Below are 26,657 nucleotides of genomic sequence, written 5' to 3'. Positions count from 1 at the left end.
ACTCCCTGGCCGGGGAGCGAACTCATGCTGCAGTGGCTGCAGATATTTTCAAAGGTTGTGCCTTAACCCCATAACACACTAGGGAGGCCCAAAAATGTGTTATATTTCTATTTCATCTGTGCTGGTATCTGAAGTTCTAAATATTGCATGTATGTTACAAAAATTTAAATACGAAATTTTTAATTTTAAAGATCACTTCACCTGATTCCTCCAATGAGAATTCTATAGCAACTCCTCCTGATGAACAAGGTCAAGGTGATGCTCCATCACAATATGAAGACGAGGAACCAGGATTTCCACATGCTGATCTAGCAAAGTTGGATGACATGATCAATAGGTAAGTTTGTTTTAATTTATTGTTTTGTTTTTTTTTTAAGTGTAGGTCATAACCTGGAAAAGCAAACTACTTTTTTTGACAAACTAAGATTGTCAATATTTTTCTTATTAATCTGAATCTCAGAAAAACACTTTTTACTAGCTTTAACACCAAGTATAACGTCAGGTATACATTTATTTGATTATTTTTTATAGGGAAAGTAATTACAATAGGTCGCTAATGTATAGTATTTCATTTGTCCTGAATCATCTTTTTATTTAACTTTTAGGCCGAGATGGGTGGTTCCAGTTTTGCCAAAAGGGGAATTAGAAGTGCTTTTGGAAGCTGCTATTGATCTTAGTAAAAAAGGTAACATTTCTGTTACTTTGTTTTCTTTGTTATATGCTATGATACATATTTTCATGTTGTTCTTGAAGACTTTTTTTTCCCCCAGTTATAGTTACTACCTATTCCTAGACTAACCCTGCTCACTAAACATGCTGGTAGGACTTACCTGGAATTTAAAATGAATCATTTAAAATTTTTATAGACTTAGGCAAGTAATCCAGTAAGAAATGCCAGCTCCCAGAATGGAGAATTAAATTGTCTCTGAGTTACTAACTAGAAAAAAATCACTGAAATATCAATTATAGGGATCCTTCTCCTACAGGAGAGTTGTTGTTTCAAATTTTAGTTTTCTATAATCTCCTGATGTTTCCTTAAAAAAAAAAAAAAAAGGCCCTTACTTTTTCTACCTAACCATGTCAGGGTAAGTATGTGGTGAATACTTAGCAGTCCAGTGTCATTCAGAGTGATCATGGGTCCTGAGGGAACCCAGCTCAACTCTGCTATTTCCATAGTGCTTGAAGATTCTGTCTTTGTTGCATACTGTCAGAAATAGACATTTTAAGTAAGTTTTTCGTGCTATATTGTTTTTGACTTTGCTCAAGAGGGATTTTGTTTTATTTTTCAGCCGAATTTTAATCATTTGTGTGGAGGTAAAATTTATCAATTTTTTTTATGATGGCCTCTAGCTTTGGGCTCATGCTTTGAAGTGCCTTTCTACTTGGAGGTTATTAAAGACTCTCACATTAAATAAAATCTGTGTAGTGATTTTATGTGTATATTTGCAGGCTCTTTTACCATATTTTTAAAAGATTGTTACTCAAAAATTAAAAACATTTTATAATATATAGTAGAAATTATAAATCTTATGTAAAATAAAGTACATTAAAGTATATTGCACAGTTTAAAAATACTATGTCTTATAACTTCAGATATTTCTGTTGACTTTTATTATACTTGCCAGGTGAATGCAATGAGGAGCAAATAATTTCAGTAAAATGATTTAAATTTGTTTGGTTTACTGAAAACCACAGAATCAAAGTGTTTTATTTCTTAATGAAAATTCCTTTTTCATTAATTCTATCTTTGTCATAAACTAGTAAGATTGTATTTTTTAAGACTTTCAACATATCAAAAGAGTTTTCTCTGAGAAGGAAGAGTGTTCCAAAATGAGGACTTTTTTTTTTCAAACAACCAATAAATAGATAATCTGGTACTTTCATTGTTGCCCAGAACTAGTAGCTTAATAAAAGAATTGACTTTGCTCTAATATTATATGCAGCTGAATTCTTAGAAAAATGTCAAGTTTTTGTGATATTCTCTAATTGCCCAAGGCCTTGTTTCTGGGTCATTCATCAAGGATTACAAATGGGGTTGGGGGCCTCCCCTGGTGGTGCAGGCGGTTGAGCACCATGCTGTGAAGCTGTCCACAGCCTCTGCAGCGTGGCTTTAATCCCGGCCTGCTCATGAGAATCCCACATGGCGCAGTAGATCTCTCCTGCCTCGCCCGCTGCTCCCCTCAGCAGTGTATTTGTTCAGTCTGCCTGTTCTGTTCCCGGCTTTGTCTCTGGTGAATACTCTCACCCTCTTGCCAATCTGGCCTGTACCCCCAGTTCCTGTATGTATGTATGTATGTATGTATCTATCAATAAAAAATAAATCTTTTTTTAAAAAAATAAAAGAAATGGGGTTGGCCATATACAGCACCAGTGTCATTGGATGTCTTATGACATCTTTGTGTTGTTTCAAACCTGTCTGTCTCCAGTGCAAGAGTAATAGTTTCATTTAACATAATTATCCTACTGTCATTTAAAGAATGTTTTATTATATTTTACTTTCAAATACTACAATCAACTGACCTGTGGAAATGTTGTACCAGACTGTAATTATTTCTCAATCACTTATGTTTCTTCTAATATTTATTGAATTGAAGGACTTATGTACTAAGCATGTTTTAAATTATATTTACAAAATCAACATAAATTGAAAATGCTATTTTATTTAATAGCATTGCGTTTCAGTACTTGTGTATCATTTACCAAGTATTTTTTCCTTACACATTTTCTTCTTGGATTATAGTTACTATAAAGCAAAATTTAAGACTTTTAAGGAAAGTTATGAGCTTAAAAAACATATCAATAAAGGGCCTCCCCGGTGGCGCAGCGGTTGAGCGCTGGGTTGCGAAGCTGCCCGCAGCCTCTGTGGCTCTGGTTCGATCCCCGGCTGCTCCCCGGCCACCGGAGGAGGGTCCCACATGGCGCGCAGACCTCTCCTGCCACCGCCCGCTGCACCCCTCAGCAGTGTACCTCCCCAGTCTGTCTGCTCTGCTCTCCCCTCTGGCTCTGGTGAATTCTCTCACCCTCCCGTGCTTCTGACTGTACCCAGTGCATGTATAAACAAAACAAACTAACAAACAAATAAATAAATAAATAAATAAAGCATGCCTCTATAAAAAAAAAAAATACCGATAAATACGTAAAGGGACCTCCCTGGGGGTTCAAGGGGTTAAGTACCACACTATGAAGCAATCCGCAGCCTCTGCAGCCAAGTTCGATCCCCAGCCAAACCAGGGAGCAACCCACATGGCGCAGCAGACCTCTCCTGTCGCACCTGCTGCTCCCCTCAGTGGTGTATTTCAGTCAGTCTGCCTGTTCTGTTCCCCACTCTGTCTCTGGTGAATCCTCTCATCCCCCCCTCACCTTCCCCAAATCCCCAGCCTGTGCACCAGCTCTTGTATGCATAAATAAATAAATCTTTTTTAAAAAAAAAAGTTTTCTTATAAAGGCATGTTACTTTTCTTAAATCAGATGAAATTAAAAAGAAGTAAAGATTGCTTAGATGCCAATAGTAAATTAGAGTAATTAGAGAAATGATAATTTAATTATCATAGTAAAATAAGTTATCTTAAATATGGAGTAAATTGAACTTACAGTAAAATGAAATTTTAACATTTTAAGGTTGACTATTAACCATCTTTGAATAAAATGATCTGAAATGTTTTGAAGTAATACTTCTTCATTAAAAGTCCCATATCAGGGCCTCCCCTGGTGACACAGGCGGTTGAGCGCAGCACTCTGAAGCTGTCCACAGCCTCTGCAGCACTGGTTTAATCCCGGCTGCCTGGTGAGGGTCCCACATGGCACAGCAAAACTCTCCTGTCGCACCCGCTGCTCCCTTAGGCAGTGTATTTGTTCAGTCTGCCTGTTCTGTTCCCTGCTCTGTCTCTGGTGAATCCTCTCAACCTCCCGAGAATGTGGCCTATACCCCAGTTCTTGTAGAAATAAATAAATCTTTTTTAAAAAAAAAAAGTCCCATATCATATCTTTATCATTTTTGATTGGTCATTACTTTACTTGATGTAGTTTTGTGCAATTCATGTTTCTAAAATTCATTGCATGTACTATTTCACTTTTCTGAATTCCATATTTTCCTTCTGATAATGTGTCTTATTGAAAACTGTAATACTGTAAGACTTGACAAGGGCACTCAACAGTTTCTGATAGTTATTTTTAATGACATAATTGGCTGAGAAAAGTGTTCTTTGTTAAAATTTTTAATTCTTTTTTAATCTTCTCTTAGGTCTTGATATTAAAAGTGAAGCATGTCAGCGTTTTGTTCGAGATGGGCTAACAGTATCTTTCACTAAAATCCTTATGGATGAGGCAGTTAGTGGCTGGAAGTTTGAAATTCATGTGAGTCTTGGATTTTATTTTGAGGACTCGTACAATTGGTGACCCCTTGAAGGGGTTTTATCTGGAAAACAGTTGTGAATAATACATTAATTCTACATATGATACATATGATACAATTGTAGATCTTTTGGTAGTTTCTTAGGATGAGCTTGAAATTTTGAGGTTTGAAATCTTTAGCCTGACACTTGGAATCCCAAGCATCTGTGGCTTTATTTAAGACTGTTTATTTCATCGAATTTGTAATGTTGCTGGTTTTGAGGCACATTTGAATCACATGTTTTTTGAGTTACAAAGGAAGGAAGCACTGTCAGTATCTGTTTCTGTTCAGTGTCCAAAAGATATATGTAAACTACCATATTCTCTCAGTTACCCAAGGTGGGGAGATCTGTAGCATTAAGAGAGAAAAATGTCCAGAAAGGTGACTTGCGATATAGCTGGGACACACCCAAATGTGTAATTTCACTGCAAATGTAACTCATAAATACACTCAGCAACTAGAAATGATAATAAGCACAAATCTTACAAACTTATTGACTATGGCAAGTGGTAGAGAGAAAAAAAGTTACCTGGAAGTTTAAACCATAAGCCAGTATTTCTGAAACTTGATGATATGAATTCAAACTAGTTTTAATTTCGCATGCAAATCAAAAAGCTCAATCAAAATTTCGTATGTACAGAGGTTGGCAGTATCTTCAGGTAACTGCAGGAGGAAGTATGGGTACTCTTTGGAAATACCTTCATTCTTTGTAATACAAACACTTACTACTATTGACTCTAAAATATTTTCGTGTTCCCAGAAGTTTTAAAAGTGAAAAAATAGCATTGTACTGGAATCATTGAACTACTTTACTCCAAATCATTGGTCCTAATTTATAAAATGGAATTATTGAGAAGTTTAAAAGAAGACATCTTTTTGTGGACTTCAACCAAAAACGTATGATTTGGACATTTCTCTCAAAATAACTGTCACATAAATTCTAGTATTATCTAAAATGACTGGTAATTTCTAGCTACAGAAATACTCCAGAAACAATCTGATTATGTCTTAAAGATCTCCCTATCTTGGATAACTGATATAACTGTGTTTGGATTTGGAATAATTACCTCAAGAGTACAAATTTCAAAGACAGAAAAATGGTAATTTACATATATCTTTTGGATAGAGCAAAAGCAGATAAGCAGATACCCTATGATGCTGCTTTCCATATAATCCCTCTTACATAGCCTATGTAGTTAGGTACAAATTACATTGCAAATATGTACTGATTTATTTTCAACATGTGTGAGTCTGATTATAATATTTTTATTTAAGAAGAATTCTGTTGCAAAATAGAAAAGTGGAGAGGTGGTTATAACCAGGTTAGAATGTTTCTGTGTTTGAAATTACAATGATTTCTATCTACATATCACCTCTATTCCCTTACAACAGAGATGTATTATCAATAATACACACCGCTTAATAGAACTTTGTGTGGCCAAGTTGTCCCAAGATTGGTTTCCACTTCTCGAACTTCTCGCCATGGCCCTCAATCCTCATTGCAAATTCCATATCTACAATGGTGCGCGTCCATGTGAATCTATTTCCACAAATGCTCAGTTGGCTGAAGATGAGCTATTTGCCCGTTCCTTGGATCCTCGGTCTCCAAAAGTGTGTTGGTTTGTTATTTTCAAAATTACATATTAAAGTTAATTTGTCACAAAATCTCAGTGACAAAGCTTCACTTTAATTTAAGGGTTTGTACATTATCATGTTTTATATGGGATTGTGTTTAAAGGCAAATTTTTAATATGTATTGTTGTATATATGACTTCATTAAAGTTGAAATGGCCAGCTGCTCTCTAGCAAGGCTAGATCAGTTGATGAATATACTCTTTGGAACTTAACCCTCTATTTGCTAAGTACACATTGGTACTTAATTACTGTAAACAACAACTACTTTGTATTCTCTTACTGTTTTTATATATCAGAAACATGTACAAATCATGTTAATTTTTTAAATTCATATATAGTTACATTACATCATTATTTCTTGTTCAATGTTTGCTTTCTCCTCTTAGGTGTAGTCCTGGTAAAATTCCACCACCAGTTCACCCATGCACCATCATCATAATCCATTGTGTTCTTCCCTCCTTGTTTGAATTCTTTTCCTTTTCCTTTCCTATGTCCCTCCTGTGCAGAATGTCTCTGATTTATAGTTGCCCGTTAATTTTTTTTTTAATTTATTACTATTTTTTTTCTCTGATTCGTTATTTGATTCCCCTCTATTCCTCCTATAAGTGAAACCATCCAGTAGTTTTCTTTTCCCTTTGACTTATTTCACTAAGCATAATCCTTTCCAGCTCCATCCACGTTGCCTCAAATGGCACAAATTTATTTTTTGTGACTGCTGAGTAGTACTCCATTGTGTATATATACTACATCTTCTTGATCCAGTCATCTATTACAAGCTTTTGGATTGGTTCCATAACTTACCTTTTGTAAATAGTGCTGCAATAAACATAGGGGTGGAGGTATGAATTAATGTTTTTGTGTGCTTTGGGTAGATTCATAGGAGTGAAATTGCTGGGTAATGTGGTAGCTCCATTTTTAGTATTTTGAGACCCTTCCACACAGCTTTCCATAGTGGTTGGACGAGTTTGCATTCATACCAGCAGGGTAGGAGAGATCCTTTTTCTCCACATTGTTGTTGCTAGTTTTAATATTTGCAATTCGCACTGGTGGAAGGTGATATCTCATTGCAGTTTTGATTTGCATTTCCCTGATCATAAGTGATGTTGAATATTTTTTCATGTGCCTGTTGGCCATTTGCATTTCTGCTTTGGCGTGTCTTTTGTAGAGCTGCCCATTTTTTGACTGAATTATTTACTTTGTTTTTGATGAGTCGTGTGAGTTCTTTGTATATCTTTGAGATTAGTCCCTTAGTTGTATGGAGTGCAGAAATTTTCCCCCAATCAATAGGGTCTCTGTTTTGGTTAATGTCTTTTTCGCTGTATAGAAACCTTTTAGTTTGTTTAATCCCAGCTGTTTATCTTTTCCTTCACTTACTTTGGTTTGGAGGATGAGTTTTTAAAGACGTTACTGAGATGTATATATAACAGGTAGTGTTTTGCCTATATTTTTTCTATATATTTTTTTGGTTTCTGGTCTTATATCCAATGGAATTGAATAGAAAACCCAGATAAACCCACATATTTATGGAAAACTAATCTTTGACAAAGGAACAAACAGTATGAAATGGAACATGGACAGTTTGCTCAATAAATGGTGCTGGGAATACTGGACCATGATGAGAGATAGTGGTCTAGTTTCTTTCTTTTGCATGTTATAGTCCAGTTTTCCCAGCACCATATATTGAACAAACTGTCCTTGTTCCATTGATTTGTGTATCTGTTTTTGTTCCAGTATCATACTATTTTAATTTTATGGCTTTGGAGTGTAGTTTGAAGTCTGAAAGTGTTATGCCTCGATTCTCCTTTTTAAATAGGAGAGCTTTGGCTATTGGAGGTTTTTGTGGCTCCATATGAATTTCATCAATATTTGCTCTATTTCTTTGAAGAATGACACTGAAATTTTTATTGGAATAGCATTAAATAGGTACACACTTTTGGTAGGATGGGCATTTTGATGTTAATTCTCCAATCCAGTAGCAGGAAATGTCTTCCCATTTCTTTGTGTCTTTTTCTATTTCTTTTAACAGTGTTTCTTAGTTATTTGTGTGTAGGCCCTTCATTTCTTTTGTTAGATTTGTTCTCAAGTGTTTGGGTTTTTCTGTTGTTGTTTCAATTGTAAAAAGTTTGGTTTTCTTAATTTCTTCTCAGATTGATTAGTTGCGTATAGGAGGGCTAATGATCCGTGTGTGTTGATTTGTATTCTGGTAGTTTACTAAATTGGTCTATAATTTTGATTAGTTTTTTTGTGGACTTTCTAGGATTCTGTATGTATATTACATCATCTGCAAATGGTGATAGTTCTACTTCTATCCCTATTTGGATTACTTGTATGTCTTTCTTTTCTTACTGCTCTTGCTAGGACTTCCTGAATTAAATTGAAAAGCAATAGTGAGAGAGGACATCCTTGTCTTGTTCCAGTCTTACAGGATAGACTATCAGTTTTTCACCATTGAGAATAATATTGGATGTGGGTTTGTTGTATATAGCTTTTATTATGTTAAGGTATGCTCCTTCTATCCCGAGGATTTCGAGAGCCTACATCATAACTGGATATTGAACTTTGTCAAATGCTTTATCAGCATCTACTGATAGGCTCCTATGGTTCTGTTTTTCTTTTTGTTGATGTGTTGTATTACATTAATTGCGTATTGGTCATGGTGTAATATCTTTTTGATTTTGGATTCTGTTAGTTAAGGATTTTTGCATCAGTGTTCACTAGAGAGATTGGCCTTTAGTTTTTTGTGTTGTCCTTGCTTGGTTTTGATATTGGTGTAATGTTGGCATCATAAAACATAATTGACATTATTCTTTTTCAGTTTTTTGAAAGAGTTTGTTGTAGGCTAGGCACCAGTTTGTTTCTGAACATTTGGTAGAATTCACGTGTAAAACAGTCTGGTCCTGGGCTTTTGTTTTGGGGGAGGGTTTTGATTACTGTTTCAGTTTCACTGCTTATAATTGGTCTGTTTAGGTGTTCTGTTTCTTCTTTATCCAGCCTTGCATGATTGTATAGTTGTAGGGATTTATCCATCTCTTCCAGATTGTTGAACTTGTTTGCATATAACTCTTCTTAGTAATCTCTGATTATTCTTTTGATTTCTGCTGTGTCTATTGTACTTTCTCCTCTTTCATTTATGATCCTATTTATTTGTGTCTTCTCCTGTTTTATGTTTGTGAGCCTGGTTAGAGGTTGGTCTATTTTGTTTATTTTTTCGTAGAACTAACTTTTGATATGCTGATGTTTTGGTTTTTTTTTTTTTTTTTTTTTTTTTTTTTGGCTTCCAATTCATTTTATTTCTGCTTTTTTATAATTTCCAATTTTATATTGGCATTGGGGGGGAATGTTTTTTTTCTAGTTCTTTCAGATAGGAGAATAGGTTGTTTCTTTGAATTCTTTCTTGTTTGTTGATGTGGGTCATTATTGCTGTATACTTTCTTCTTACTACTGCTTTTGCAGTGTCCCATACATTCTGGAAAGTTGTGTCCTTGTTCGTATCAAGGTATTTTTTATTTCTTCTTTGATAGCTTCATTAATCCAGTGGTCTTCCAGCAGTGTGGGTTTCAAGTTCTATGAAGTAGGAAGGTTCCTTACTCTCTTTTCACAGTTTCTTTCAAGTTTAATACCTTTATGATTGGAGATCTTACTCTATCTGTTGATATTTGTCTTGTGTCCCAGTGTGATCGATCCTGGAGAATGATCCATATGCATTTGAGAAAAATGTGTACTCAGATTTTTGGGGTGCCATGTCCTATAGCTATCTGTTAAGCCCATGCAGTCTTGGTCCTTGTTTAGACCTCTAGTGTCCTTGTTTATTTCTTGTTTCATTGATCTGTCCATTGGTGAGAGTAGGGTGTTGAAGTCTTCTGCTACATGGGTATTTTCTCTAATAGCTGTTTTCAGAGTTGATAATAATTGTCCAATGTATTTGGTGTTCCTCCTTTTGGTGAGTATATATTGATGGAGTCTTATATCTCCCTGATGTTATTATTCCCTTAGTCATAATATACTGACCATCTAGTTTCTTTTTTACCTTTTGAGTTTTAAGTCTGTTTTATCTGATCTAAGTATAGCTATTTCTCCCTTCTTTTTTCGTCCATTTGCCTAAAGGATTGTTTTCCCACCTTTCACTTTCAATATATGTTTATCTTTTGTAGTTTGTGATTCCTGAAGACAGCAAAAGATTGGGTTCTATTTTCTAATACATCTTGCTCCTGTGTCTTTATTTATTGATGAGTTTAATTCATTTACATTTAGAGTTAATATTGACACTTTGGTATTCATATTTGCCAATTTGTTTGCCTTTTTGTGAGTCTGTTACTTACCTTCTGTTCTTCCTATTCATTCCTTTGTTGCTTTTGGCTTTAGGGTGTTTTATAGTTTTTTTTATTTTTAAAGATTTATTTATTTTTATACAAGAGCTGGGGTATAGGCCAGAGGCGCAGGAGGGTGAGAGGATTCACCAGAGGTAGAGCAGGGAGCAGAACAGGCAGGTAACAGAAATACACTGCTGAGGGGAGCAGCGGGCGCAACAGGAGAGTTCTACCACAACATGTGGGATTCTCACCCTCTGGCCAGGTTGGAGCCCGCACTGCAGAGTCTGCGGACAGCTTTACAGTGTGGCGCTCAACCCGCCGCGCCACCAGGGAGGCCCTGTTTCACAGTATTTTTATGGAGTGGGGGTTTAATAGTAATGAATTTCTGGAGATTCTTTTTGCCTGAGAAAGTCCTTATTTTTCCTTCATTGATTTCCCTTTCCTTCACAGGAGGGAGATATTCTTCATTGGCATTTGTTTGCTTGGAGTTTGTTAAATATGTCACTCCATTCTATTACCTATACTGCTTTTTCATATTTTTGGAGATGGCTGGTGTCAGCCTGATTGGTGTTTCTTTATACATTATCTGTTTCTTCGCCCTTATCAGTTACATTATTTTTTTCTTGTCTTAGACTCTTGGAAACTCTATTATTATGTTTCCTGATGTAATTTTCCTTTCATTGTGTTAATTTGGTCTTCTTCTAGCTTCCTGTATGTCTGTTATCATTTCCTTCTTCACAGTTGGGAATTCACTTCATTTATCTCCTTATATAGTTTCTTGGTTCCTTTTTCTTCTCACTTCCTGGGATTCCTATGACTGTTAGATCTCCTTTCCTCATGGTGGCAGCTAGTCCTCGAAGTGTTTCCTCTTTCTTTTTCCTTTGTAGTTCTCTTTCAATTTTTGGTTCTTTTTATATCTGTTTCTTCAAGAGTATTGATTCATTCTTCCATTTCTTCTGTTCTATTTTCATGGCTTTTTCCATGATTCTTGAACAACTCCACTGGATACCCTCCAGTTCCTTCACTTTCTTCTTTAGGGACTCCTTCCCCTTCCTTGGTTCATAGGTTAAATTCTTTTCTCTTTCTATGTTTTCTCTTAATTCTTTAATTGTTTTCATTATGGGCATTTGAATTCTGTATCTATTTGGTGGAGAGACTCTTCTGTGTCCATATTATCAGATTCTGGAGGTTGACTTTCTTTATGTAATATATTGTTTCCAGAAGGGTCTGCTTGATGATTTGTATTTTTCTATCTTCACATTGTTAGCCTTTGGCGCTGCTGTGTTCATAGTGTGCCTGTACTGCTGGTGCTGGTGGGTGTGACTTTTGATTTCTCTTTCTGAGGCTGGATGTGTCTGCCTAGTGTCTGAGGCACTGTGGATGGTGGGTAGATGTGTAGGTAGGTGATGGCCCTTGTGGTTACCCGCCTCCTCTCTCTTTTGCTGTACCCCTGCTCTAGGCAGTTGGAAGTTCCTGTCACTCTTCCCAAGACATCGGGACTACCGGACTTGGGAATTGGGGTTCCTGAAGTTACCACCTGCATACACATCTGGACACTCTTCCGTTATGGTGGGTGTTGTCCTGAACTGTGCTTTGCTCCTAAAGCCCCTGTTTTTCCAGCCCCTACTATGTAGGATGGGATCCAGCATCTTAGACTATGTTAGTGAAGAGTCTTATGTGGAGTATTACACCTCCAGACACACACTGAGGCCAAGTCCACTGCTTGTTGCCTGCAGGGTGAGTGGATATACTTCTCTTGAACTGCTAGGTCCCTCTGTATTATCCCAGCATAGTAGGATTGAAAGAGAATAAGGAGTGAAAGAGGGAAAAAGGAAAGAGGGGTGATTTTGAAAAGTAAAAGGAACAAAGATGAGAGAAAAAAGGGCTAGATGGGGGAAAGGGGAGAGAGGACATAGGAAGAGAAAGAGAATGGAAAAGAGAAAATAGTGGTAATAATATTAAAGGGGAGAAAGGAGGAAACAGAAAAGAGAAATAGGGAAGAAGGAAAGGATAAACAGACAACCAACTGAGCAATAATTAAATAGTTACACAAACAGGTGAGCCAGGAGGTTGGGGGGGATAGCTTCTTAGGCCTCTGATGGCTCCCACTGAGCTAGTTGTTGCTATTTTAGTTTGGTCCCCTGCATGGGGGTCTCCGGCATGGGGGGCTCACCATAAAGCTGAGTAGGATAGTCTTCCTGTCTGGATATCTCCCTTGTAGTGTATTGAGGGAGGATTAAAAAAATAAAAAGCAAAGAGCAAGGATTGAACTGTGGGCTGTCCAAAAGTCTGGCGATCTCCACTGAAGCTTTGTGTATGAGAAGATCAGCACCCTTTCTGGACCTGTGAGGTGGTATGGTAGGTGTGGGGGCTTCTGAGGCCTCTTTCCACTTGAGGGCTTTGGGTATCAAGAGACCCCAGTATAGGTACCAGTCTTGTGATGTTCAACCTGATGCCTTTCCCACTGGTAGCTCCAACTAGTTAAATGGTAAGCCCTTCCTGGATCTGTTACATGGGCCTACAACCTCCGTTTTCTGGTATAGGTGGTTTGTGTTTTGTTCTGATCAATAGATGGCGTCAGAGACATCTCTTAGCAAAGTTTCAGAACTGTGCTTGTCTCTGGGAAAGGGAGTAAGGGGAGGGAAATGCCACAACAAAGGGTCTTACACCAGGGCTGGGTGCCTGCACCAAGGCCTGTTTGCCTTCCTGTCCAAACCTCTCAGATGTCTCAGGATTCCCTAGGTGTCATGGTCTCTAAGCTTTTCCTCTTTTTCCAGTAGAGGAAGTGGACGGGCTTTCATGGTGGGGGGGAGGGAAGGGTTCCTGATCAGTGATTTTCTCTCCTCCCTTCTGCATCTGGGCGAATCACTGGTGTCGCCAAGTTTATCCAATGTGTCCTGGTCTCTCCAAGAACTAACCATTATTTCTCCCTATCAGTTCTTTTTATGGGAGAACTTAACCCTAGTGTCCCTTTGCCACCATGTTGTTGAAGTCATTTTCCCTGGGCTTTTTTGTTCCCTATATCTTGTATGTTCCCACTGTATATGTTTTGTTTATATAGTCTCCGCTTCTTTTATCCCTTAAAAAGAATATCCCTGTGCCCTTTAATTTAATTTTTTTTTAAGATTTATTTATGCATACAAGAGCTGGGGTACAGGCCAGAGGTAGAGGGGGTGAGAGGATTCACCACAGACAAGAGTGGGGAGCAGAACAGGCAGATTGATGGAAATACACTGCTGAGGGGAGCAGCAGTCAAGTCAGGAGATGTCTGTGTCACCATGTGGGTTGCTCCCTAGCTGGCCAGGGTGCTGCAGTGTCTGCTGATAGCTTCATAGGTTGCAACTTAACCTTTGTGCCACCAGGGAGGCACCCTATATCCCTTTTTAAACTGTAAATTTGTATCATACAAGTATGGCTGTCCCTGATATCTTTGGTTCCTGTTCTCCTTAGGATTATTTTCCAACCCTTTTCCTTGAGTATGTGCTTATCTTTGGAGTTCTGGGGTATCTCAGGGAGATGGGAGATAGATAATGTTTCCTGATCCAACCAGATACTCTGTATCTTTTAAATTAGTACTGTCTCTTTTCCTTTCTCAGTTCTTTGTGTATGTTCCTCAATTTGGCTTAGATGCTGTTTCTTTCAAAGGGAGCTATTTTCCTAGTTCTTGCAGGACTCCACTTTTTGTCAGAGAGGCCTTTATTTCTCCCATACATGTAAAGAAGAATTTACAAGTTAGTGTACTTTTTTTTAAAGAATTATTCCTTTATTGTAAGAGTTTTATTGAATTTTACATAGAAGAACAGGAGTGTAGACCAGAGGTGTGGGTGTGCAAGGATACACTAGAGACAGAGTGGGCAGCAGAACAGACAGATCTACTGAAATACACTGGTAAGAGGAGCAGAGGGCAAAAGAGGAGAGGTGTGCTGCAGCATGTAGGTCAGCTCCCTGGCCAGGATCAAACTCAGGTCATAGAGGGATAGCACTGAGATATAACCCATAGGCCATCAAGGAGGCCACAGCTTACTGTATTTTTGCTGGCATTTGTTATCTTTTAAGTTTTTGATCTTGTCCTTCCAATCTCTCTTTGCCTGGAATGTTTCTACTGAGAAGTCCAGTGTTAGCCTGATCTGGATTCCTTTATAGGTTATCTGCACCTCAAATCACCAACTTCAATATTCTTTCTTTTTCCTCAGTTCATCATTATGTATCTTCATGTATATCATGTTGTTTAGACTTCCTGATGTTCTTTTAAAACTTACTGGATTTGTGTATTTACTTTCTTTTCTTGGTTTGGGAAGATAAATATAATACTTCTTTATATATGTTTTCTATTTCCTCTCCCCATTTTGGGATGCCCATTATTCTTCTATTACCTTTCTACATGGTGTCATCTCTCAGAGTGGTTTTGTTTTTGTTGTTGTTGTTGTTTTACTACTTTTTTCTTTCTTCTCTCTTCATTATTTTCATTTGTGTGTCTTCAGATTCACATTGGAGATAATTATGTGCTTAGTTCCAGATCACTACAATAAAATGAATCTCACTGTAAGTGCGTCACACAAACATTTTGGTTTCTCAATAGGTGTAAATTATGTTTACACTATAACTTAGTGTATTGAGTGTAACAGTAGTATTGTTCAGCTGACTGGTAATAAGAATAGTAGGTAAGAGCTAGGGCACTGGAACAGTGAAAGGTCATTGTCTGGGAGCACCCAGGGTTTAAACCTAATACACTGATTGCATACCTGAGTTCTGTAGTTGGGATACACAGTGATCCCCTCAGCTAAAATGGTTCAGACAATCATGTGCCAGCCTCAAACCCTGAGCTGTGGTTAAGCAATACATGTAGTACCAGATGGAATTTGTAGTTGAGACAGCATCACAGCCTGCTGTGGTTCTATTTCAAACCTAACCCTGGTGTGCTTGCTTCTGTTATCACTCAGGTGCTTCAAAATGCTTAATGAAAATATTTGGTTGTTATCTTAGTCTTGGCTGTGGCTGGGGATATAGCAGGTCTTTAGCATACAGAGCCACAGGCTGCACATAATGCCTCTTCAATAAGGAGAAGCAGGTGATACATTGTAACTCTCCTAGTATAGGCTCTGTTGTGGTTTGAAAACCATAAACTCAAGTTTATGTTCCATTATTCCTATAGTTCTTCATCATTATTCCTATAGTTCTTCAGTGGTGACACACCAAACTTTATGCACCTCCTTTTCCAGTGGCGTCCACAGGTATTTTAAGTTCCCAGTATAGGGATATTTGCTCAGCAGCCATCTCTCCCTCTTAACAGGTTGTACTGCTACAGTGCATCCCAAAGAGTTGAAGTTTTCCTACTTCTTTCATTCATGCCTTCATTCTTGATATGTTCTGTAGTCATTTGTCACTTGGGTCATTGTCTTTGCTTAGGTATAATTTGATTGTAACTATGCAGAAGAAAAACTAGTTACTTCATTCTGCCACTCTCTGACCTTATGCCTCCATTTTACAGTTTTACATATAGAAATGGATTTATCTAAACAATTCTTGATTAATTCCTATTTACCAGATTTGTAGAAATAAACATATTTATATAACAGCTTGCCTTGAGCTTTCTTGGCCTGGCAACACTCAAGGAACACAGAAGTTGTAACCTTCATAAATTTTTTGACCATGTAATGTAAAAATTTTATTATTTTTAAAGATGTTGTATCTATTTCATTTGATTCCATATCTCATTTCATTCTGTATTTCATTAACTTTTACCATTTACTTTATTACAGGGCTGGCTAGTGGATCTGATCAATAAGTTTGGCACTTTAAATGGGTTCCAGATTTTGCATGATCGTTTTACTGATGGATCAGCATTAAATATTCAAATAACTGCGGCTCTTATTAAGTAAGTTATATTTATGTTAGTATTCACTGTACCACAAACGTAACTGTTTTAAATAAACTATTAAATTTCTGGTTTTTAGTTGGCTTCTCATTTTGACATTGTAGCCTAGAATTTTTTAAATATTTAAGCTAGTTTTGAAGTTTAGACTTGGTAAAACTATTGACTTAGAGAAATTTTGTGTTTTTCTTATTTCAGACCATTTGGACAATGTTATGAGTTTCTCAGTCAACACACAGTAAAAAAATACTTCATTCCAGTTATAGAGATAGTTCCACAGTTTTTAGAAAATTTAACTGATGATGAACTAAAAAAGGAGGCAAAGAATGAAACTAAAAATGATGCCCTTTCAATGATTATTAAATCTCTGAAGAATTTAGCTTCAAGGATTCCAGGACATGAAGAGACTGTAAAAAATTTAGAAATTTTTAGGTTGAAAATGATTCTCAGGTATATTATTTCCCTTCTTAAATATTTATCTTCTTGATTTTTCCTGTGATACTTAATCCATATTTCTCTTATAGATTGTTGCAAATTTCTTCTTTTAATGGAAAAATGAATGCTCTGAATGAAGTTAATAAAATGATATCTAGTGTATCATATTATACTCATCGGCATGGTAATTCTGAAGAGGAAGATTGGCTGACAACTGAGAGAATGGCAGTAAGGCCCTTTGATTTCTCTTCTAGAAATAAGATTCTAGTTAAGAAACACTAGAACAACATTAATGGAAGTAACAAGGACAAAAATTTACTTTGAAATTTGGAGTTCAGTGACCATAGACTCTAAAATAGCAAATGGTTTATTTGGAAATGGTAGAGTAACTTAATGCCTTGGGTAAAGTTATAGTTTTTGAAATCAATTTACTTAGTGTTTTTAATTGAGGTAATACTAGCATATCCTCATTAGATGTTGCAATGGTAGCATATCTACAACCAATCACCCATAGCCCACTTCATAGTGCACTGTGCTCCTTTTGATCTTTTTACCCCTTCCCTTGTCTTTTGAGTGCTTCAGTTTTATACTCAACTTTCAGTGGTAGGATTTTAAGTTTGTCTTTATCTGACCCTAGTTTGGTTTCTCTATGGTCCTCATATTAGTGGCATCAATTGGAAATTTATCACTTTTTAATGTAGTTGCTCACAATGAAGTTAGCTTGTTGGTTGAAATGAAATAGAGGTGGGCCTTCCCTGTGGCGCAGCGATTGAGCGCTGGGCTGCAAAGCTGCCCACAGCCTTTGCAGCGCCGGCTTGATCCCCGGCTGCTCTCCAGCCTCTGGAGGAGGATCCCACATGGCGCGCAGACCTCTCCTGCCACCTGCTGCTCCCCTCGGCAGTGTACTTCAGTCCTTCTGCCTGCTCTGCTCCCCACTCTGGCTCTGGTGAATTCTCTCACCTTCCCGTGCTTCCGACTGTACCCAGTGCTTGTATAAATAATAAATAAATAAATCTTTTAAAAAAAAAAAGGAAAGAAATGAAATAGAGGTAATTTTTGGAAGTAGATAGATGTGGGAATTGTAATGACTTGTAAATACTTTACAGTTCATTATCATTAAATGGAATTAAATACAGGTTATTGTATTATGATGGGTTTTTAAGAAATGATAATGGAGATAAATCTGTGAGGAATAATCTCTACTGTAGGGAGTCTTTAGGTTGGAAATGATAAGAATGTGATCACTTGGTTGGTATGAGATAATAATTTTAACTTCATGTAGGGCCTAGGTACACTAACTATAATCATAATGTTTATTATAGCACAGGGAAGTGCAGGGAGTTCCCTGTGGTCTTATACTAGCAGTTATATCTTCTAACCACCTTCATTGGATTCTACCACTCTTGCTTTTTATTTTTTTTAATTTTTATTTTAATTTAGGGAGTTGCATGTATGCTTTTCCACAGTCAACCAAGCCAATTTGCCAGTACCCCAAATGCCTCTCTTCCCCATTCCCAGTTCCCTTCGGGTAACCATTATATTCTTTAACTGAGTTATAGATTAATTTCAGCATGTGTTTTGTTTGTTTAGGCCATCCAATATAATGATACCATTTCAGCTTTATTCACAACTGTGCAATATTCCATTGAGTATATTATCCATCTCTTTTTTTTTTTTTTTTTAAGAGTGATTTATTTATACAAGCATGTGGGTACAGGCCAGAGGCGTGGGAGGGTGAGAGAATTCACCAGAGACAGAGCAAGGAGCAGAACAGGCAGATGGACTGAAGACACTGCTGAGGGGAGCAGCGGGCTAGACAGGAGAGGTCTGCCTTGCCATGTGGGGATCTCCCTGGCTGGCCGGGAATCGAACGGACACTGCCGGGGGTACGGACAGCTTCACAGTGCTGCGCTCAAAACCCTCTGAGCCCAGGGGAGGCCCTATTATCCATCTCCTGAAGGGCATTACGGTTGGTTCCGTGATTTGGAAATTGTGGACAGCACTGGTGTGTACATAGGTGTAGATTAATCTTTTCATATTAGAGCTTTCATGCACTTTGAATAAATCCTAATAGACGTATTCTTGGGTCACATGGAATTCCATTTTTATTTTCTTAGTAATCTCCATACCATTTTTCTCAGGGGTTGCGCCCGCTTCCTGCATACCAGCAGTGATTGAGAATTTCTTTTTCCCAACCTTGCCAACATTTATTGATTTCATTTTTTTCTTATATGGGCCATCCTCACAGTGGTGTGATTTTAATCTGTGTTTCCCATGTAAGTGATGTTGAACAGTTTTTCTCTTATTCTGTTGTCTGTGTGATTGTCTTCTTTAGAAATATGTCTGCTTAGATCCTTTACCCATTTTTTATTACATTGTTTATTTTATTGTTGTACTATGTAAGTACTTTGTAAATGTTGGCACTTAACCACTTTATCATGTGTGTGATTTGCAAATATTTTTTCCCACTCTGTAGGTTGTTTTATTGTTCTGTGATGGAGTCTTTTGATGCACACTCAATTATTTTTGCTTTTGTTTACCTTGCCATTGGGCCTAAGTTCCCATGTTTTCACTATTATTGCTGTGTTATATAGTTTGAAGTCAGGAAGTGTGTTACTTCCATTTTTCTTTTAGGATTCTATGTAAATTTTATAATTGCTCTATGGTCTTGAAAAAGAGCAGTGGTGTTTTGAGAGGTATTGCATTGAAAGTATAAATTGCTTTAGGCAGTTGAAACATTTCAATGAGGATAATCCTTCCAATCTGGATAGTTTTGCATGTCTTTGTGTCTCCTCTTGTTTGCTTTAATATTTCTATAGTTTTCTATATATAGATCCTTTACTTCATTTATTCTTCTTTTGTAACTGATAATAAATGAGATTGTATTTTATTTCTTCTCTTTTTTTACTTCTCTAGGTATATTAACATGTCTGCAAATAGTGACAGTTTCACTTCTTTTCCAACTTGGATTCCCTTTTATGCCTTTTTCTTACCTAATTTCTTTGGCTAAGCCTTCCAGTACTGTGTGGTAATAAAAGCCATCCATATTCTTTCCCCTGATCTTAGAATGCTTTTCAACTATTCATTACTGAGTTGTCTGTATGTTGTCATGTATTGCTTCTATAATGTTTAAATAAGCTTTGCTTATTTCCATTTTTATTGTTTTTTATCATAAATGTATGTTGAACCTTGCCATACTTTTTCGTATCTTTGAGGTGATCATGTGGTTTTTATTTTACTTTTTTTTAAGATTTATTTTTTATTTATACAATAACTGGGGTACAGGCCAGAGGCGCAAGAGGGTGAGAGGATTTACCAGATACAGAATGGGGAGCAGTACAGGCAGACAGACCAAAGGCATTGCTGAGGGGAGCAGCAGGCGTGACAGGAGAGGTCTGCTGTGCCATGTGGGAATCTCCCTGGCTGGCTGGGAATTGAACCTGCACTGCGGAGGCTGCAGATAGCTTCACAGCGCTGCGCTCAACCTGCTGCACCACCGGGGAGGCCCCTTTTATTTTACTTTTTGTTGATGTGGTGAATTACAGTGATTGACTTACCTATGTTGAACCATCTTGTATCCCTGGGATGAAGCTTGCATGATTGTGATGGATGACTTTCAGAACATGTTGCTGTATTTGATTTGCTAGGATTTTGTTGAGAAACTTTGCGTCTTTTCTCGTCAGAGATAGTGGGCTTTATTTTAGGGGGCGGATTTGTTTGTTTGGTACTGTCTTTGTTTTGGGGATCAGGATGTTGGCCTCACAGAATAAGTTGGGTAGTTTTCCTCTGATATTTTTGAAGAGTTGGAGGATAGACTTTAGATCGTCTTTGAAGGTTTGGTAAAATTCACTAGGCTTTTTTTTTCCCTCAGGGAGACTTTGATTACTCTTCAGTTGCAGCATTTGAACAGAAACTGTGTAAGCTGTCTATTTCATCCTGATTTAAACTTGGAAGATTCTAAGAGTCTAGAAATATGTCCATTTCTTCTATGTTGTCAAGTTTGTTTGCATAAAAATTTTTTTAATAGGTTCTTAGAATCCTGTGATTTCTGCAATATCTTTATTTTGCCTCTTAAATTTCTGATTATAATTTTTTGGGTTTTTCTCTCTTTGTATGTCTAGCTGAGGTTATGTCAATTTTGTTTGTGTTTTTCAAAGAGCCAACTGTAGGTTTTATTGGCCTTTTGAACTGTGTTTTAATTTCCTGTTTCTTTAATTTTTGCTAAAATTTTTTGTATTTCTTTTGGATACTTCCATTCTTTTTCTTGTCCTTCATCTCTAGAGTTACCTTGTTTGAGATTTTTCTTGATTTTTGTGTCCTTTTTTGTTGTAGAAGTACTGCTTTTAGAGCATCCTATGAGTTCTGCTGCATATGTCTCCATTTTCATTAGTCTGTTTAATTTCTGACCTCATCTTTGACTTCTTCATTGACAAAGGAGTTGTTCAGTTGTTTATCTCCTGGTGTTTTAGTTTATTCCAGAATTCTTTCTCTAGTTAATCTGTAACTTAACAGCACTGTGACCTGTGAAGGTATATTTTCTGAGACATGTTTTATGTCCTATTGTATGAGCTGTTCCTAAGGGTGTTCTAGTGCACTAGAGAAGAAAATGTATTCATTAGTATTGAGATGGAAAACTCCTTAAGTTTTCAATAAATTGAATTGTACTAACACTTCATTTAATTAATGCCTTTATTTCTTTGTTAATTTTCTGTCAGTGTGATCTATTCCTTATTGTCGCCAATGTATTGGGGTCTCTGACAACAATTGTATTTTTGTGAATATGCTTTTTTGTTGTTGTTTTAAAGATTTATTTTATTTATTTATTTATGTGTACAAGATCTGGGGTCCAGGTCAGAGGTGTGGGGGTGAGAGGATTCACCAGAAACAGTGGGAGCAGAACAGGCGGATGCAGTGAAATACACTGGTGAGGGGAGCAGCGGCAAGACAGGAAAGGTCTGCTGCATCATGTGGTGGGCTCCCTGGCCAGGGATCAAACTCTTGTCACAGTAGCTGGCAATAACTTGAGAGTGCTGAGACTTTAACTCCTCTACCCCAGGGAGACCCTGAATATGTTGTTTTAGGTCTGGCAATGGTTTGTGTAGGTAGGTGTTCTTCAGTTAAGTACATAGATACTAAAAAGTTTGCCTTCTTGCTGAGAGTTGTTCCCATGATAATTACAATATAGTGTTCATCTTTGTCCCACATTCCCACTTTTAATGAATAGTTTAGTTTATCTGGTAGAAAATCCTCGTCTTGCCTGGGAGAGTAGATACCCTGGCTAACATAACAAACTAGAGTATACCACCCAAGCCACCTCACACATTGTGAAATTTCCAGGCATGCGTATTGCTTTATTTGCTATTTGTGTTTGTGGTTAGGGCACTGGGGATTTAGTTTTGTTGCTTTGCTTTTTAATTTACCTGGATATGAAGTAGAGGCAAAAGGGGAGTCCGTTCCTTTCATACTTGATCTAAATGGAGGGGTGGAGTTGATCACCTCTACTTCCTTTGTTCCACACAGCAAGCTGTATACTGTTGCTTAGGGTGTATTAACTTCAGTTCTGCCTCTCTGCTGCTCCTTTCCACCATAGGTCATTATCTGTTAAGCTTGAGTTTCCCAGTTGGGGGAGCTACATCTGAACCACAAGGCTCATGCTCCAATGCCAACTTGTGTTTGGCAGACAGAGGGCACAAAACCTGAGTGTGACTGGCAGGCATGTTACATCTCATCGCTGTAGTTGCCAGCAGTGGTCTTATCGCTTCACTTCCACTGTTGGTCTTGTTGACTGCACCATCTGCTCATAGCTTACTTACTTTCCCAAGGAATTGTGATCTCTCTCTCAATCCTTTTTTCATACTCAGTCTTTATCTCTTAGCTGTCTTCTCATAAGTGACTGGAGAAAATATAACTAATTTTCTCAGACTGTGCCCACAGTGTTCTCACTGCCCCTTTGCATATCAGCAGTTTCTCCAGGGAATTTCACATTGCCACTGGTTGCCCCATCAGGGCTTGGATAGTCCTCCAGCCCATTCAGCCTGCTGAAATGTTTACTCTCCAAATCACACACTCCCCTTTTGCTTCCTCTTGTTGCTTCCCCTCAACCAACAACCTAGGATTCTGTAGATAGGATGGATAGTCTGGATCATTCAATGAGTAAAATTTTTTTTTCAATAGTTGTTTTTAGGGGCAGTTCTAAGCTCTCTGTTCTGCCATGTTATGGTTGCAAACCCAAATTCTGTTTTCCTTTTTGAAAACATTTTACCTTCTACTATGAAACAAAATTTTGTATTACATTTAGGAATGGATACAACAGAACAATATTTTATCCATAGTCTTGCGAGATAGTCTTCATCAACCTCAGTATGTAGAAAAACTAGAGAAGATTCTTCGTTTCGTGATTAAAGAAAAAGCTCTTACATTACAGGATCTTGATAATATCTGGGCAGCACAGGTAAGGAATTTAAGATACTGGCTGTTTTATCTTTCTAAGATAGAAAAACAAATCTTGTGAAAGTCATTATGTAATGGCATGTGAGTTTGTATTACTTAACTTTTTGTAAGTTTTACGTTAGCTATTCATAGAATCCCTACCAAGAATAATTTTTAAGTTAATAAATGTTTTCTCCATTTTGACACTGTTTGCCAAATGGCATAAATTATAAATTACATAAGATATGTGTATAATATACAAGTTTAAAACAATTATAAATTGAGTATTTTTCTTGTGAATTTTATGAAGAATAAAATATAACAAGACTAAGATTACTTATATAAACGTAAGTTTTATAGAAGATTTTAACTTTCCACTTAGAGAAATTTTTTTGGTATCAGAAATATTAATGTATAATTTTTCAATGATAGGTCTTTTCATGATCATTTGGCTGTATTATTAAACTGTAGATTATAGGTTTTTTAATTCATTTTATGGAAATCAACAAAATGTTTGCTCTTGCCATCATTGAATACTTTCAGTTATCAGTTTTAAAATAATTAACTTTTTAAATTTAATTTTGAAATAATCCTAGTGAATTTACATATGAATTCATTAGAGTACGTTAACATTCAGACAATAAAATTGACTACAGTTGAATAGAAATAATAATTCCAAAGTACTGAATGCCATTATAACCTCAGATGAAGCAGGTAGGAATATTTTATTAGTTGGTGAAGTTCTCATAATTACATAGTTTCTTTATTCAAATTAAGTTTTATGGAGGGGCTGTTTGTTTTTATGTCATGTTTATCTCTTAAACAGGCTGGGAAGCATGAAGCCATTGTAAAAAATGTACATGATCTACTGGCAAAATTAGCTTGGGATTTTTCTCCTGAACAACTCGATCATCTTTTTGATTGCTTTAAGGTAATACAGTTAAAATTTACCATTGACTACAATAATAATAGTCTAACCTATTTCTTTTTTAGAAAAATTAGGTTATTTTGTTTAAACAGCATATTTATTAACACAGTTCATCAAAAAATATGTAGAACAGTTGTTTATGTTGCCTTTTAGATATTTTTAATATATAAAATGCCAAACTGCTTTCCAAGATGACTATAATTTTTTTTAATTTTATATATTTTTTATATCATTTTTAATTTTTGCACAATGTATGCGTTTTCATCTTGGTTATAGTCTCCATATAATTCCCACCCATCCCCACTCTTATTTTGATCCTATTCCCTCCTCCTCCACCTACAGAGTGTCTCTGGTTTATAGTTGCTTGTTGATTTTAATTTTTACCTTACTATAATTAGTCTTCTTCCTGGTCCCTTATTTAGGTTTTCTAAGTTCCTTCTATGAGTGAGACCATCTGATATTTTTCTATTTCTTTCTGGCTTATTTCACTGAGCATGATCCCTTCCAGCTCCATCCTTGTTGCTGCTCATTGCATGAGTTTATGTTTTTAGATTGCTGAGTAATACTCCATTGTGTATATGTACCACATCTTCTTGATCCATTCATCTGTTTTTGGGCATTTGGGTTGTTTCCATAGCTTAGCTATTGTAAATAGTGCTGCTATAAACATAGGGGTGCAGGTGCCCTTTTGAATTAATGTTTCTCTGTCCTTTGGGTAAATACCTCAGAGTGGAATTGCTGGATCATATGGAAGCTTCATCTTTAGCAGGTTGAGGAATCTCCACACAGCTTTCCATAGTGGTTGGACCAGTTTGCACTCCCACCAGCAGTGCAGGAGAGTTCCTTTTTCTCCACATCCTAAACAACATTTGTTGTTGCTAGTTTTTTTAAAATACGTGCCATTCTCACTGGTCTAAGATAGTATCTCATTGTAGTTTTGATTTGCATTTCCCTGATTACAGGTGATGTTGAACATTTTTTCCTGTGCAAGATGGCTCATTTTACATTCCCTTTTGCAATTTTGAGTGATCCATAGTTTTTCCTTCTTTAGAGATATAATTGGCATAAGTATTTTTTAGTTTCATAATGATTCCATATTTATATATACTGTGAAAGAATCACCAAATAAAGTATAGTTTAACTCCATCAGCAGGTGATCTCACCTGGTTGAGGTAACATAGTATCCCATTTAACCTCTCTAAACTTACCCCTTTTCTATAGTGTACTTTATTGTACTTTTTGGAAAGAAGCCACGGTGTTCAACTTATATAAGGAATGGAATGCTAAGTTCTTCCACAAACAGTATTAACCTCTTCTTTCCCACTCATTTATCCAATCACTTACTTCATCAGTATGAACTCCTGGATATGTATTTTACACACACATCCCCAAAAAAGATTCCACTTCAAGGTGGAAATGTGTTTTGTAAAACACAAAGAATGAAGTAATGGTAGTGGACAAGATTTGCATCTTTCACTGAAAAAAATAAAATAAAACCCGTGACCACACATCGTTGAAAAACTATTATTTCTTGTAATAAGAATTTACAGGACTTCTTTTAGGAACTTTCAAATATACAATACAGTATTATTCTAGATACCATGCTATTAGATAAATGATCTGTTTTTCCATATCCTTGCCAGATTTTGGTATTCTTTTTTCACAAAAAATTTGTTATTTATTTATGCATACAAGAACAGGGGTATAGGCCAAAGGTGTGGGGGTGAAAGGATTTATGAGAGACATTGTGGGAAGCAGAACAGGCAGATCTACTGAAATACACTGCTGGTGGAAGCAATGGTGAGACAGGAGAGGTCTGCTATACCGTGTGGGTCAGCTCCCTGGCCAGCATTTAAACTCATGCTGCAGTGGCTGAAATAGGTTGATAGCGCTGAGAATTCAAGCCATGCACCACCAGGGAGACCCTATCCAAACAGTACAAAGTAAAATCTCCTTATAGTATTTTTATTTCCATAATGACTAATCTGTTGAACATTTTTCATGCATTTACTTAGCTTGTGTATCTTCTGTCTTAAAGTATTGTTCATTCTCAATTAAAATATTGTTTGTTACTCTGTTTTCTTATTCCTGAACTTTAATTTTGTATGCCACATGGTAGTTGTTTGTGAGACATTAATAAGCGTTTTTTCTCCCAGCCTGTAGTTTGTTTTTTCATTCTATTAATAAGATCTTTTTGCCAACAAAGTTCTTAATTTTTATGAGATCCTCTTTATTCCTTTCTTTTTTTTTTTTTTTTTAAGGAGAGGACACTTGTATGTGCTTGCTTGCTTTTTAAAGATTGATTGATTGATTGATTGATTGATTGATTGATTGATTGATGCAAGCACATTTATACAAGCACAGTCAGAAGCGCGGGAGGGTGAGAGAATTCGCCAGAGCAGGGAGCAGAAAAGACAGACTGATGAAATACACTGCTGAGGGGAACAGCGGGCATGGCAGGAGAGGTCTGTCGCGCCATGTGGGACCCTCACCGGCAGCCAGGGATCGAACCGGCGCTGCATAGGCTTGGAGCAGCTTCGCAGCCCAGTGCTCAACCACTGCACCACCAGGGGAGGCCCTATTCCTTTCTTTTTTTCATCCATTTTTCTCCTTAGTTTTGATGTCGAAATGAAACTCATCTTGCCCTCCCATAAAAGC

General features: G+C 36.9%; 1 protein-coding gene across 1 annotated transcript in view; it reads left to right on the top strand.

Moving 5' to 3' along the window:
* The window catches only part of LOC119250804 (probable ubiquitin carboxyl-terminal hydrolase FAF-X), a 129,882-nt gene that overhangs the window by 18,208 nt on the left and 85,017 nt on the right, over window positions 1–26,657 (top strand). Inside the window, exons 4-12 of the mRNA XM_054697751.1 lie at window positions 192–337; window positions 606–685; window positions 4,241–4,353; window positions 5,783–6,001; window positions 16,095–16,210; window positions 16,406–16,657; window positions 16,732–16,870; window positions 22,941–23,093; window positions 23,898–24,002. Of these exons, the coding sequence (XP_054553726.1) occupies window positions 192–337; window positions 606–685; window positions 4,241–4,353; window positions 5,783–6,001; window positions 16,095–16,210; window positions 16,406–16,657; window positions 16,732–16,870; window positions 22,941–23,093; window positions 23,898–24,002 (1,323 nt within the window). The remainder of the gene's footprint in view (window positions 1–191; window positions 338–605; window positions 686–4,240; window positions 4,354–5,782; window positions 6,002–16,094; window positions 16,211–16,405; window positions 16,658–16,731; window positions 16,871–22,940; window positions 23,094–23,897; window positions 24,003–26,657) is intronic.

This window comes from Talpa occidentalis, unplaced genomic scaffold (assembly GCF_014898055.3).
Source record: "Talpa occidentalis isolate TD23 unplaced genomic scaffold, MPIMG_talOcc4v2.1 talOcc4.18, whole genome shotgun sequence".
Classification (NCBI taxonomy): domain Eukaryota; kingdom Metazoa; phylum Chordata; class Mammalia; order Eulipotyphla; family Talpidae; genus Talpa; species Talpa occidentalis.
The sequence above is the reverse complement of the archived record's forward strand: the minus strand, read 5'-3'. Positions and strand labels throughout refer to the sequence as shown.